Genomic DNA, 14,883 nt, shown 5'->3' with positions numbered 1-14,883 from the left:
GACCTGGAAGCTGCACGCCGGCTCCCTCAGCCAATAAAGCGAGATGAGCACCGCAACCCCAGAGTTGGTCACGACTGGACCTAATGGTCAGGGGTCCCTTTACCTTTACCTAATAACATAACAGCCGGATCATGCCAATGACCCAGCTCTTCTTTCTTTCCTGCACTTGACTTGAAGAGTACAGGGCCTTCCTGCCTTCATGGCACAGCTGCTGAGAAACGTTTGCAGGTTTTCAAGAGTTTTTCCGGGAGGGGTTTTATTGCTGGGCTGCTCTTAGAGTAGAACAGCTAGAAGCTGCAGCGCCATCTGGAAGAGGCCAAGCAGGTAGATCAAGAAATGCAAAACTGGGAGATTAAAAATGCTACGACACATGGTTCCCCCTGGTCAAGCCTCGTAAGGTAGGGTAAAGGGCTGAGCTCAGGGCTGTCTCTCGGGTCCTCAAGAGCCAGCTCTTTCTAGATGGCAGCCCCATGAAGAAGCCAATGGAATGCTTTCCACACTCACCCATCTCCATCCATGCACACCACATATCCCAAAGCATCTGCATTAGGCTTCAGTCATAGAATTGTTGAGTTGGGGGAATCTCCCTAAGGGTCATCTAATCCAACCACCTGCAATGCAGTAATTCCAATTAGAGAATCTCTGAGGGGTGGCCATCCAACTGCTGCTTTGAAACCTTCCAAGAAAGGGGAGACCACCACCTTCCAAGGGAGTTCAGAATCTCCTTCCTTGTAACTTGAAGCTATGAGTTTGGGTCCTACCCTCCAGAGCAGGAGAAAACAAGCCTGCTCCCATCTTCCATGGGGCAGCCCTTGAGGTATTTGAAGATGACTCTCGTATCTCCCCACAGCCTCCTCTTTTTCCAGGCTCAACATACCCAACTCCCTCAACCGTTCATCATAAGGCTTCATTTCCAGAGCCTTAGTCATCTTGGCTGCCCTCCTCTGCACACATTCCAGCTTAATATCTTTAAATTGTGGTGCCCAGAATTGGACACAGTATTCCAGGTGTGATCTGACTAAGGCAGGATAGAGCAGTCCTATCACTTTCTTGACCTGGACACTATATTTCTGTGGATGCAACCTAGATTATTATTTTTAATGTTATTATTAATTTAACGCTGCACCACACTGTTGACTCATGTGAAGCTTGTGGTCTACTAACATCCCTAGATACTTTTCACATGTACTTCTTTGGTGTTTAAAGCATCACCCATTCCCTTCCCTTCGCCAGGAGATGAAGCGTTGGCCGAAGCTCCCCGACTAACACTTGCCTTTGTTCCCACTTTCATGCCTGTAGCCACCATTTGCCCTCCCCACCCCACACCCCAGAGGAACCCCAATGACCACCAAGATTGAGCTCTTAAGACAAGTCCCCAGGCTTCCATCCCACTTCAGCCCCGATCCCTAAGCTGGGGAGGAAGCCTGGCCTAGAGGCAAGTGGCCCTTTGACCCTTCCTTTCCCAGGGTTCGGCAGGGGCTCTCAGCAGCAGGCAGTAATGCAGATTAGCAACGGAAGGTGTTGGTGCAACGAGGGGGTTGGTTCAACCTTTGGGAATGTGGCGGTGGCCCCAGCCTTTCTCTTAGCCTGGGGGGCATGGGCTGTAGCCTGAAGACAAGAGGTCCTCTCCCGAGATGAGAGCATGTGAAGGAGCTGTGCTCTCAGAGAGGGGCAGGCATGTCCCTTGCAATCTCAGAAACCCAGCCCTCGTTCCTCCACAAGCAGCACCACTCCCTGTCCCAGGGGGGTTTTTGTGGGCTCTCTGTGCCCTCCCACATCCACTCAAGAGGCAGGGCCAGCATCATAAGTGGTACTTGAATCTGCTTTGTCAGATTCCTTTTGAAGTGAGACAGATCAACTCACCATCTGACACTTTAGCAGCTGTTTGTGGCCTTTTGCTTGACGTATGCACAGACACAGACCCTGAAGCTGAATGGCTCGTCTGAATTACTGATCTTCTTTTTGGAGACTCTTTGACATTGACAGGGGAGGCTAGTAGCCACTGGTAGCCCCCTTCCATGAATTTGCCCAGTCCTCTTCTGAAGCTGCCTAAGCCAGTGGCCATCACTCAGTCTTATTGGGATGAGTCCCATAGTTCAGCCAAGTACTGACTCAGTCAGGCAGTCCTGAATCTCCCAACATTGAGCTTCATTTGATAGTCCCAGGTTATGAGATGGTGAAAAGCATCTCCACATCGTGCGAAATCATGCACACCACTCTCTTTGCCTCCACTTAACTTTTTCCTCAGCTAAAAATTCCTGAACGCTGCAACTTTTCCTCTTGGGAGAGTCGCTCCCTTCCAACTCCACAATGTCCTTTTTGAGTTTAGGGGGCCAAAACTCTGCACAGTATTCCAAGTGCGGACACTTCACAAATTTGTACAATGGCAGTTTTAGGTTGGGTTCCAGAGAGCCAGTGTGGTGTAGTGGTTAAAAGCAGTGGACTCGTAATCTGGTGAACCGGGTTCGCTTCCCCGCTCCTCCACATGCAGCTGCTGGGTGACCTTGGGCCAGTCACACTTCTCTGAAGTCTCTCAGCCTCACTCACCTCACAGAGTGTTTGTTGTGGGGGAAGAACGAAAGGAGATTGTGAGCCACTTTGAGACTCCTTCGCGTAGTGATAAAGCGGGATATCAAATCCAAACTCTTCTTCTTCTTTCTAGCGATCCCTAGCATGGAATCCACCTTTTTCTCAGCATGTTCATTGAGCTCTCCGCTGTGGCCCCAAGGCCTCATTTCTGGCCAAACACCTCCAGCTCAGGCCCCATTTGTGTGTCCCAGCCCCTTTTTGTTTCAACAATTCAGGGTCATTAGCAAACTTGACCACCTCACTTCTCCTATGTCATTTATGAACAAGTTAAAATGCGCAGGTCCCAACACCGATCCTTGGGAGGCGCCACTTCCTACTTCTCTCCATTTGGAGAACAGTCCATTTATTCTGACTCTCTGCTTCCTGCAACTTAACCAATTCCAGGTCCACAAGCAGACCTCTCCTCTTTTTCCTTGACTGCTAAGCTTACTCAGGAGTCTTTTGTCAAAAGCATTTTGAAAATCCAAGTCCTCTACGTCCAGCGAACCACCTTTGTCTAAACACTCCTTGGCAAACTATTCTGAAAGGTTAATGAGCCAGCACTTGTTCAGCAAAGCTTGCTCTTATCAATGCTTGGTAATTCTGCCTTTCATAATGCTTTCTATCATTCTTTTCGGGAACAAAACAAACTGAACAGTCATTTCCCAACCCCCCTAGATCCTGTTTGTTTGGGGGTTTTTTTAAAAAAATGTTACAGAGGTCAATCTTTGTAACAAGCAACATACTTTTTTTTCTTAGAAAACCAGCAATTACACTTTTGGGGGGATAGCAGAAAAGCAAGGAGGGCTCTCCCTTGTCCAAATCACATTTCCTTGAAGATCCGATCCACCCCCTGTGCAAATCTCTGCTGCATGTCAGGCTCCTCAGAGATAATAATAATAATGGTAATAATAATAATAATAATAATAATAATAATAATAATAATAATAATTTTATTTATATCCCGCCCTCCCCAGCCGAAGCCGGGCTCAGAGCGGCTAACAACAATAAAAGTAACACAGCATTCTAAAATCAATTCATTCTAAAATCAATTCAGAATCAAATCAATGGCAACCATTGGGCTAGAGTTCTATGAGGATTACCGAAGGAGAGAGGAGGTCAGACTGTGCTTTGGCCAAAGGCCTGGTGGAACAGCTCTGTCTTGCAGGCCCTGCGGAAAGATGTCAAGTCCCGCAGGGCCCTAGTCTCTTGTGGCAGAGCGTTCCACCAGATCAGGGCCATGGCTGAAAAAGCCCTGGCTCTGGTCAAGGCCAGCCTAACCTCCCTGTGGCCTGGGACCTCCAAGATGTTTTTGTTTGAAGACCGTAAGGTCCTCCGTGGGACATACCAGGAGATGCAGATGCCCTAGTCATGATAGACTTTCTGCTTTGGGCATGTCCAGGACCTCTTGATCTCTGGGCAGATTTGGGGGCTAGCAGGAGGAGAATCCTTGAACCACCCTAGGAAAGGCCAGCAATTCAGAGACAAGAGGTGCACATTCTAGAGAACTACCTGAGAGGTTTGTCTCTGTGACTGGACAAGAAGAGAGTCTGAGGCCTCTGGGCTTCTGACTGCCATGGGAGTGGTTGAGGTAGCATCAGCTGTGGGCTCTGCAGAACCACAACCACCCTACTCTCCTGTGTAGATTGTGTGCTTGTGTGTGTGTGTGTGTGTGTGTCTGTGTGAGTTCTGGTGTCTGAGGACTTCTCCCTCACCACTGCTTTCTCTCTGTTTCTCTCTCTGTGTGTGTGTCTGTCCCATTCTCTCTCTGCAGACTTTTCAGTAGTCTAGGAGAATTGAGCACCATTTCGCAGCGCAGCTCGGGCACCACCTACACCGTCCGTCCCGGCAGCCGCTACCCTGTGACCCGCCGCACCCCCAGCCCGGTAAAGCCCACCCTGGATAGGACAGACCCGCTGAGCTCCGTGCGTCCCTACGGGCTCACCCCGCCCACCATCCTCAAATCTTCCAGCCTCTCCATCCCGCACGAACCCAAGGAGGTGCGCTTTGTGGTGAGGAGCGTCAGCGCCCGGAGCCGGTCCCCGTCCCCCTCGCCTTCCTCGGGGGGGCCCCTGCACGCCCTCCACCCGCCTCGGCCCTTCATGCAGAAGCCCCTCCAGCTGTGGAACAAGTACGACGTCGGGGACTGGCTGGAGAGCATCAACCTGGTGGAACACCGGGACAAATTTGAGGACAACGAGATCGAGGGCACCCACCTGCCGGCCCTGACCAAGGAGGATTTTGTGGAGCTGGGGGTGACGCGGGTCGGGCACCGCATGAACATTGAGCGGGCGCTCAAGCAGCTGGTGGACAGCTGACCGTCCCAGGTGGCGCTGCTGGCCTCCTCCGCCGGGGCCGACTCCCTAGAGGGTGGGGTGGGGCATTTCTACCACTAGACTAGCAAACAGGAACCAAATGGCTTCTATTCTACTCTGGCCACTGCACTGACGGGCGGGGAACTGGTGAGCGCCGACTCTCTCTTTCCCTCTCTCTCGACACCCCAGGGTGGGCTGGGGTCCCTGGCATCCGTGCAATCAGAGCCATGATGCCTCAGGGAACAGCAATGTTGCATGAAGATGCCCGGCCCTTTTGTTGGGCAGGGTGGGGAAGCCTGGGCTGTACGTTGCTTGATGCACCTTTCCCCAAGAGAGTTGCTGCAGGACGGGCTGTTATTGGGGGGGCAGGAAGGGGTGCTCCTCCCGAAAGTTTGCACCCATGTGGAGCATGCTGGCCTAGGCTGACAGGCAGGTGGCACAGAGGAGGAGGAAGAGGGCTATTTAGCAGGACAGGAACCCATCGGTTTAGGTTCGCTGGGTTGAGGCGGGCGGAGATGGTGTCCCAGAAGAGCTCTTCGCTAGTGGCTCTGGGGTGGCTTCACTGGCCATTCCAGAGGTCAGCTGCCAGCTTGGAGGCATCTTCATGGCCAGGTGTGCATCTTGCAGGTACCAATAGACCATCATCGGTGGCTGTTCCCTGGCAATTCCTGGGAAGCTGAGCAGAGCTCTGGAGCTCTTGCTGGACAGCAGCTTCTGAGCAGGGACAGTGTTGGGACAGGCCCAGGGTGCACTCTCGGGGCATTGTCCTGGCCACCAGGAGTCCTGTTGGGAAGGGCAGGAAAGGAGACCTTTGCCCTAGGCTGAGTCAGCAGGCCTTTCCCCCCCCCCCACGCAACATGCATACATATTGCCCCCAAGAGGATCATCCCATTGCCAGGAAGACAAGAAGATTGATGTACCTGGAGAGGGAGGGAGAGAGAGAGAGAGAGAGAGAGAGAGAGAGAGAGAGAGAGCGCAACGCTCACACAGAGAGAGAGTTGAGAAGGACCTGCCTTTTTGAGGACTCTGTTCCTTTTGCCCTGGGGAGAGGGGGACTGAAGTCGCATGGATAGGAAAGCATGTTTGGGGCATCCGAGGGAGGCAAGTGGGGAACCCAGCAGCTCCTGCTTTGCCAACGTTCGTGGGGGAGGGGGGGAGGTCATGTTTTTCTCTGGGGGGTTGTCGTGGGGACGCGTCGAAGGGAGTCTCTATAATCTCTGTGCATTTCCATAGATCTGCTGGTGATCCAAGCGAGGAGATGCCAACGCCAGGGGATCTCGCCCACTCCGTCCTGGTCACTCATCTTTTGCATCTTTTTAATCAGCTATATATTTGAAAAGGAAAAAAAAAGAACAAATATCTATATATCTATATCTCTATAGCCACCTTGTTTTGTTATGGTTTACTAAAGCTATATCTTGCTAGAGGAGGAGGGGCCCTCGCTGCTCCTTCCTGCGACACTTATGGGAGTTTTTAGTGACTGACAATGAATGTGAAGAAGAAGAAGAAGAGAGAGAGAGTCTTTTTAAAAGCTCCTTTCAGGCGCTCTGAATTTTAAAGAATTGCCGGGGGTGGGGTGGGGGTGGGGTGATTAAAAAAAAGACAACTTTGCACTTGGTTTTGGGGACACACCAAGTCTTCCATTCTTGCTGGGCAGAGCTGGTCCTGGTCCTGGGGAGTGGCCACACACACCCCAAAAAATGCCCCTGCCAATCTGTTCTTTGCTGGGGGGAGATAGATACACCTAACCCTTTAGAATTTCCTTCAAAGTGCCCTGGAAGTCCCCGCTGTGGAGGCGGGAAAAGTCCGAGGTGGAGCCGCACCTTTGGGAAAGTGATTAGGCTGTGGGTGGTCGCAAAGCCCCTTCCCCAAAAAATCCAGGCCCAGCTGCTGGAGGAGGCAGCAAAAGGGAAGCCCTCTGAACTGGGGCCAGGTAGGAGGATTACTCTACCTATATTGAAACACCCTGGCCATCTGGGGATGGCACCAACACTCTTGCTGGTCTCTGCTAGTGAAGACTGCAAACGAGGGGGCTGGCACAGCTGAAACGAAGGGTTGTTGTCACTTGTGCAACTGGGGGCCTCTTATTGGTCCTTATGCACTCTGTCTGGCCCTAACTGCACAGCTGGAGGTGCAACTCTGCTCCCACCTAGAGGCGAGGCTGCCCTGAGCTGCCTTCCTCCAGCACACTGAGCTTGGAGGGGGACCCCACAGTTTTTTGCTGGCGACACACTTTTCATACTGCCTTCCCTCTTTGGGGCCTAGGAGGAGGGAAGGAGGGAGTGGGTAGCTCTTTAACCAGAGACAGCCCACTCCCCCAGAGACGTTTTTGCTCCACCCGTGGGTGCTGATCTCCATGTCCTTTATCATTCCACCGTGGCTGTATGTAGGCCCTTTTCCAACCCATGCGCCAAATGGCCCAGTCCATGCAAGAATGGTTGGGAATGGTTCCCCTCCAAAGAGGGTATGGGGCTTTGGGAAGCAGACTGCCAACCCCCGTGTCAGTTTCCTCTGTAAAAGGCATTACTTCTTCTGGTGCTAGAGGGGAGGAGAAGAGAAATCCTCGCCAACCCTCACACATCTCTGAACTTTTCTGAGTTTATTTCAGTAGAGGAGTGAGCAAGCTGTCAGAGAGCTGGCCAGTCTCCTCACCCCAGGGCATCCTCGCTTGCAAATTGCTCCTGCTGCTGGGCGAGGATGGGGTTGCTGTTCCAAGTTTCTTCTCTGTAGTCAAGGCTTAGGGCAGAGCCTGAGGGGCTGGGGGCTTCTCCCTCTGCCCTTTCAGAGCAGGGCACTACCACTTGGGATTAAATACTTGCCTAGTAAAAGACAGTACCAAGTAGAACTGCTAATTTCTCTGGTGGGGAGGTCTGTGTGTGTGAGGGGAGGGGGAACCAACTCAACATCAGGAAGGAGCTCAACAGGTATTTGCACCTGTGTGGACTTCCATGCCATAGAGCTCTTAAAAGCACAGGAGCCTCTTCTGAGCTTCAAGGGGGCTGTCAATTCTATCCACAGTGGCCCTTGCACAGTGATTGCCCCTTCACTGCCTCCATAGCCATGATGGGAGGGAAGGCATTCGACTCACTTGAATGGGCAATGAATGTGAATTGCACACTCTAGCTCGCTTCCTCCCTCTCACTCACACACTTTTTCACAATAGTGGGAAGTTAGGAAGATGGAACAATTGTGCTCCATCCAAAATTTTGAACCTTTCTAAACCAAATGAAACCCAACTTGCCAATGGAATATATCGTAACACAGAAAAGTTTGACTTAACACAGGTGGTGGTTCCCCCCCACTCCCGCTGCCACCACCCCACTTCTCAAAGTTATGTGTGGGCTTTTTTTTGTCTGTGTTTGCCTTAGCTACACATTTCACTTTTTCACATCTGATTTCTAAAGAGCACATTTGAGAAAAGGGAATATGAATTGACCTGGTATATCTAATCCTTCCAAGCTTGTTCCCAGACTGTAACCTGTCTTACACACCTGCTATAAGCTGAATCATGCCTTCTGCTACCCACGGCATTATCCGAGCACAGAGCATAAGCACCATCTTGCACATCATGCTCCATCACCCTAGTGCTGAATAGTCGAGCGTTTATAGCACCATCTTCTGTGTGGGTATCAAGAAGCAAATCCCACTGTGTTCATTAGAGCTTACTCCATGGTGTGTTTAGGATCGCGGAATTAGTCCGGTGTCAGTTTCTCCTTTTTCAAACAACAGGAAATTGAGCTATGAAATGTGAAGCCACATCACCCAGCACTGAGAACTACCAGCCCACAAAGCACCAGGTCAGTGTTGCCATCTCTGTCAATCCATAATCTTGACAACTGACGCCCTACTTTGTTTGGAGTAAAACAGAAGTTTGGAAGAGAATTGGAGTAATTCATGTAGGAAGATAAGGCTATTGGTCGCTTGTAGTCCTGATGGCTCTGCTCTGCTCTTGCAGTTGGAGGCAGCAATGTTTCTGGACACCGTTTGCTGGAAACCATAGGAGGGGAGAGCGCTCTTGCGCTCTGCCCCTGCTTTCGGGCTTGCCAATGGGGCATCTTGGTGGCCACTGTGAGAACAGGATGCTGGACTAAATGGGCTACTTGCCTAATCTGACAGGGCTCATCTTCCATTCTTACAATCTAGGCAGGAGAGAGTTCCACAAACAGGGCATTGCAAGGTGGCCCTGATCCAAGACATGGCCAGCGTCACCTCTGACGTTGCTAAAACCTAGAACAATGTTGTTGTGGAGAGTCCTAACCTGGTGCTGTCCAGAGGCCTTGGACTCTAACTTGGCATCCTACGGCAGCACTGGTGGGGCTAGTTGTACTCCGATACATCTGGAAAGCACAAGGATAAGGAAGGCTGCCATAAAGCACAAACATACGCTGTGTTCCAACATCCCACCATCATATATTGTTTTCTGGTGCTGCCACTACCAGATCATACCGTCTTAACATTGGTTTGCCATTGGCATTGGCATTCATTGCGAAACTGTCCTCAGATACCCAGCTGTGGAATGACAACAACATTGCCTTGGTCTCCCTAACTCTTGCATCATCTAATATGTTCTCCATGCATGCCTTGCTACGCTTCCCAAGCCCTTTACATTCGCATACTCTAGCATGCAAATATACTGCAACTCGAGGGTTTTGCAGTTGGCACCGCATGAAGCAATTATCTCTCTCTCAATGCCTTCTCTGGTTTCTGTTTGCATTTAAAGGCAGACCTACCCGAGTCCCACTTGCCAAAATGAGACGTCAACCAAAGCACAGCCATCCTTTGAAATTTGCACTTCTACAAATTTTGCAACGTAGTTCTCCAACCAAGTGATGTGTGTCAAGATGTATGTGCTGGGGTAAAGCATGCATAAAATGTGCTTGCTATGCATAAAATAGCATAAGAAAATTTGGGGGGAAACCGTATACAAAAATGTTTTTGTTAGGAGAAATTTGCACTAAAACGCTGGTGAATTTTCATGCATACTTTGTTACTTTTTTTAAAAAAAGAAAAAAGGCATGATTGAGAGATTTGCTCATTCCCTAGTCCTAACTCACCTTCATGCTTTATCAGTGTCTCATTGATCCCGCTCCACCCCCAAACCCCTCCCCTCACCGTCAGGCCACCCACCACTTCCCTGACCAGAAGGTGCCTCTCTACCTTCCACATTGATGCAGGACAAGCGTGTTCTGAGAAGGTCCTCTGCTCCCATCACAGCACTACACCGGTCTGGAGAACGGCAGCACAGAAGGTCAAGTGCTCTCCTCTCCCACCAGCTACCCAGCTCTTGCCTACTTCCGTCCACCCCAATAACTCACCCTGGTTCCCACATCACCTTTGCCTTCACAGTTGAGTTACATGCCAACCTGTTTAATGCCCAACCTGGCCATCTGTCATGGATGCTTTCGTTGACATTCCTGCATCATGGGGGGGGGGGGACTAGAGGATGCTTTGTGTCCCTCCCAATGTTTCAGTGCTATGATCATGTGAGAGGATTGTTTCTGCTGCCTTGCAAGCCAGAGATGGCATTTGCTTCTCTAAGACACCCCAGGTGCACAGTATTTCCTCAGAGGCAGCCACCTTGGTTGCTTCCTTCTAATGTCCCGTACCAGTTGCTGGAAACTGCAGGAGGGAAGAGTGCTCTAGCACTCAGGTCCCACTTGATGGTGTCATGCAGGCATCTGATTGGTCACTGTGAGAACAGGATCCAAGACTAGGTGGGCCATTGGCCTGAGCCAGTAGACTCATGGTCTCATGCCTGGTAATCCTACAGAAACAAATGCCATCTCCAGGTAATAAGGGGGCACTAACCATCCCATTCCTGGCTCTTTCCTTCTGGCTTCTGCTCCATTGCGCTGCTCAGTCCCACTGCATGCTTGCCAAACCTCCCTCCAACTGCAAGCCAACATTTTCCTCCCATCATCCCCACCCTGCAGCCCAGCTAGTCCTCCTCACATGGGCAGAGAAACTGTGATCAGCCCACTGCTCTAGAATGGCTATGGCCGCCTCACTTGATGGAAACTGACTTCCATTCCTCCACCACCCTACTCCCTCGCTCGTGGTATCTGCTGCCCGTGAGACCGGTTGGAGTCTCTCTGGTTGTCTATTCGCCTGAGTGCAGGTGCCTTGTTGCAGCCTGTGGCTGCCGTGGGCTCTGGGTCTCTGTCCCTTCTGCAGCTGCTTCTGGGACCACACGAGGAGACCCTGCCCACCCACCCGCCTGCACACAGCCTCATCCCATGGATGGAGGCTTGAAGACTGCAGAACGGAACTTGTCTGCAGGAAGTTCACTCCAGGACTGGGAAAGCTGGACGCCTTCTTGCTTCCTTCCTCAGGAAAGCCCTTTGACCCTGCAACGCTTCTGCCCCCTCTTCATGAGGGCTGGAGAACCTCAGGGCTCTTGCTTCCTGCTTCTTGTCTCGAAGGCCAGCTGAGCCTCCCCTTGGGCGGAGGCTACTCAGCTTCTTCCCCGCTAAGCAGCTGCAGCCGTAACTGTGTTTGCGAACACTGCGTGATCCCCTCAATGCACAGCCTGAGGCCTTGCGCCGTCGGCCATGGGGACACCACGGCTAAGTCCTGGTCAGGCATAGCACAAAGGAAAGAGATACCCAACCGGAATCCTGCACCTGCCACATTGTAACCTGATCCTGAACCCCTTCTTGATACTGGTTGCTGTCCACCTCATTGTGAAGACATTAGAATCTGATGTAGACCACCTAAGAACATCAGAAGAAGCCTGCTGGATCAGGCCAATGGCCCATCTTAGTCCAGCATCCTCTTCTCACGGGGCCCAGAAACTTCCCTGTGGGGGAGACCAGGAAGCAGGACCCAAGGGCAAGAGGGCTCTCCTTTTCCATGGTACCCAGCAACCTTGGGTGCCTAGTCCAGAATGTGCTCTCTTAAGGTAGCAAATAGAGAAACACAATGGTGAGTTTTGAGCCACTGAACACAAGGACTGAAGGAGACTTTGAATCATTTCGTCCCTCCTTATATTCTTGAATTGAACTCCCGGCTCTCCCACTGACCCCAAACAATGTAGAGTCCAAATGCTTGGCCAATGCACCTGCCAAATCCTATGAGGACACTTCAAAGGCCTCCCCTTTTCACAAGATTAATACCCCCGAAATAAATGCCACCCTGAGTTTTGGCTGTCTCAGGCTGAAACCCCCTTTGCGCGTTTCCCATGGAGTAAGCCCTACTGAAGTCAATGGGACTTGGGTCCGAGTCAACATGCATAGCTGTGCACCGATCCTACAACAGGTTAGAATCATGGTTTCAGACTTGGCGACGTGTCTTCAAGGTTGTTTAGAGTGAAGCCCTCAGTTCTTCACATTCTCCTCATTTTCACTTTTTCATTTGCACAGTTGGGAAGGTTAAAGTCTCCATCTCCCTCCTCTCATGATGGGACATTGCTCATCATTTGACTGTGTTAAATTGATAGAAACGCAGATCGTAAAGTAGAACCATTGCATCTAGCAAATGGAAGCTCTGGTCAGCTGAGCTCTGTCTGGCTGTGAGCACAAAAAGTGTCTTGCGGGGGAAAGGGGTGTCTCTCTGAACCAGCCCCTTTTGATCCAGCCATAGTTAAAGGGTAAAACGCTACTTCCAAGTATTCAAGCCAAATGGGTATAAATAATAACATTAATGTTAAATTATTAAGAGAGTTTTATGGGCTGGGACTTCACTCGCCTGGGTGGGAAACAGCAACCTTCTCCTGCCTTTGCCTCCAGCAGGAGCGAAAGATCAGGGGCACAAGGTCCTATTCTCCTTTGATGGGGGAGACCTAAAAAATTCAGATGGTCCCATCATCAGATGAAAAGGGCCAGAGGCAGCAACTGGAAGACACCTTGCTTCCCAGGCCTCCCTTGTTCAGCCAGCCCAGGCTGCTTTCAGGTGGGCTTGGGAAACTGAGGCTGCATCCAATATGGAGTTTTCCCACTTTTGTCTTGGCCAGAGGGGTTGACAGGAGGGGGGATCCTGGAGGACCTCCCATTTGTGGCCTGAGATGGGAGACGAAAGGAGGAAAGTGTCCCATGGAGCCGCAGGCTCTGCCTCGAGTTCCTTGTTCCGTGGCCTCATGAGTCTCTTGTGAGTCTCGTGCCATGTAAGCGGGAAGAAACGCTTTTGTGCTGTTCCTTTCCCATGTACTCCCTCCAAGATGGCGGCTCTGCCAGAAGGAACCATTTTGCATCTGCAGAGGCGCCTGACAGCTCCGTCGCTCGGCGTTCCCTCCCTGTTTCATTCCCAGCTGAAGCAAAAGGACCCTTTGACTGGTCTCTGTTTGTAGATAGATCTGTCCGGATTTTATTCTGCCCTCCTGGGTGAGGTGACCCCAAATCTCTCTCCAGAGCATTCCATTCCAAAAAGCCATTTCAGGGAAGGCAGGAAAAGAGAGCCTGACTAGGACATCTTGAGGGTGAGGGTCGTCCTGAGAACCAACACAACCCCCCTCCCCAGTACGCAGCGGTGGGGAGGGGGCCGCAGGAGGTGATAACAACAGCTGCACACGGAGCTAACTGTGATTTCTCATTGGCTTCTCAATGACTTTTGTTACCTTCTGTACAAAATTAGGGACAAGGGGTTTTGGTTTTTTTGCTCTGGAATATTTTTATTTCGTTTTCAGGGTGTTGGGTTTCTGGTCCTGACTCAAAATCCATCACTTCTCTGTACTCCTCCATCTCTAGACTTTTAAAGCAAGCAAGGCATCAACCCTCCCACCCACCCAACTCACCATTATCCCCACCCGTCCGAGGTGAGACGCTGTTTTGGCTGCTGCCCTGAAACTTAAGGGCGGTTTTGAATTTCCCGCCCCTGGAAAAACCCACCCATGTCCGCAGAAGAGGCACACCCACCCTCACCCAAAGCAGCTCCCGGTCTCACCCTCCCCTGTCTGTCACCCCACCCACCCACCCACCCACCTGTGCCCTTTGGTTTCTTTGATTGTTTTTTATTGACAGGGTCTCTTTGAATTCACCCCTTATTTTATATGGATTTCCTGAGGAGATCTCTCCTTCCGCAGAGTAAGGGAGTGGGGAGGGAGCTCACACACCTCCTGACCCCTGACCTTGTGATATGCCCCCCACACAGAGAGATCTATGTTTCTTATATTATTATTATGATTATTATTATGATTATTATTATGACAATTATTATGTAATAAATTTATAAGAAATCTATCGGCTGCTTCTTAGCTCTTTGTTCCGTCAAGGGGAGAAGGATATAATCCTGCTTGTCTTGTACTGTGGATGAGGTGCAGTCCAAGGGGTCATCCTAATTTTGCATATGCAAATACATCTATGCAGACATTGAGATAGACAGTGTGGTGTAGTGGTTAGAGTCTAGTGGACTACCAGGGCCTGGTTCAAATCCCCCCACTCAGTCATGATGTTTCCTGGGTGGCAATGGAGGCCAGTCGCTGCCTCTCAGCCTAGCCTACTTCACAAGGTTGTTGTGGTGACAATGTGAAGACAGGCATGTCCAAAGTCCATTTGGGGGGCCTAATCCGGCCTGCCGGTTGGTTTAATCCGGCCCCTGTGGCAGTTTATTTCCTGGGGTAAAATCCTAAAAAACCCTCAACAACTTCAACCCTAAAAAATGGTTAACAACTTTGGTCGGCCCTCATGGCCCTTCACTTCATCAAATCTGGCCCTCTTTGAAAAAAGTTGGGACACCACTGAGCTAGGAGACCAGGCTTTGAATGTCCACTTGGACATAAAGCTCTCACTGGGTGACCTTGGGTGATAGCCACTGCCTCCCAGTTTGGCCTACCTCAAAGCAGAGTTGTTTTGGGGGTTAATTGGGATGGGAGCAGAGTCATGCATGCCCCCTAGAGCTCCTTGGGGAGAGAGGTGGGGTGTACATGCCATGAAACAAACACAAATGGAGACTATAAACAGAAATCCAATACAGAGTCAACACCTTATGAGAGCCTTTCTCAACCTGTGGGTCCCCAGATGGTGTTGAACTACAACTCCCATCACCCCTAGCTAGCAAGGCCAGAGCT

At 50.9% G+C, this 14,883-nt stretch overlaps 1 protein-coding gene across 10 annotated transcripts in view; it reads left to right on the top strand.

Moving 5' to 3' along the window:
- Positions 1–14,056, top strand: part of SHANK3 (SH3 and multiple ankyrin repeat domains 3) — a 447,259-nt gene extending 433,203 nt beyond the window's left edge. For 6 of the 10 annotated variants that reach the window (XM_081022613.1, XM_081022614.1, XM_081022610.1 and 3 more), the window contains one exon: positions 4,343–14,056. In XM_081022613.1, coding sequence (XP_080878739.1) covers positions 4,343–4,886 — 544 coding nt within the window. In that variant the 3' untranslated portion in view covers positions 4,887–14,056. The remainder of the gene's footprint in view (positions 1–4,342) is intronic. The other 4 variants (XM_081022615.1, XR_013990995.1, XR_013990996.1 and 1 more) reach the window with 4 other exon arrangements.
- The last annotated feature ends 827 nt before the right edge of the window (positions 14,057–14,883 follow it).

Source organism: Podarcis pityusensis (assembly GCF_964106645.2).
Source record: "Podarcis pityusensis genome assembly, chromosome: 10".
Classification (NCBI taxonomy): Eukaryota; Metazoa; Chordata; class Lepidosauria; order Squamata; family Lacertidae; genus Podarcis; species Podarcis pityusensis.
The sequence above is the reverse complement of the archived record's forward strand: the minus strand, read 5'-3'. Positions and strand labels throughout refer to the sequence as shown.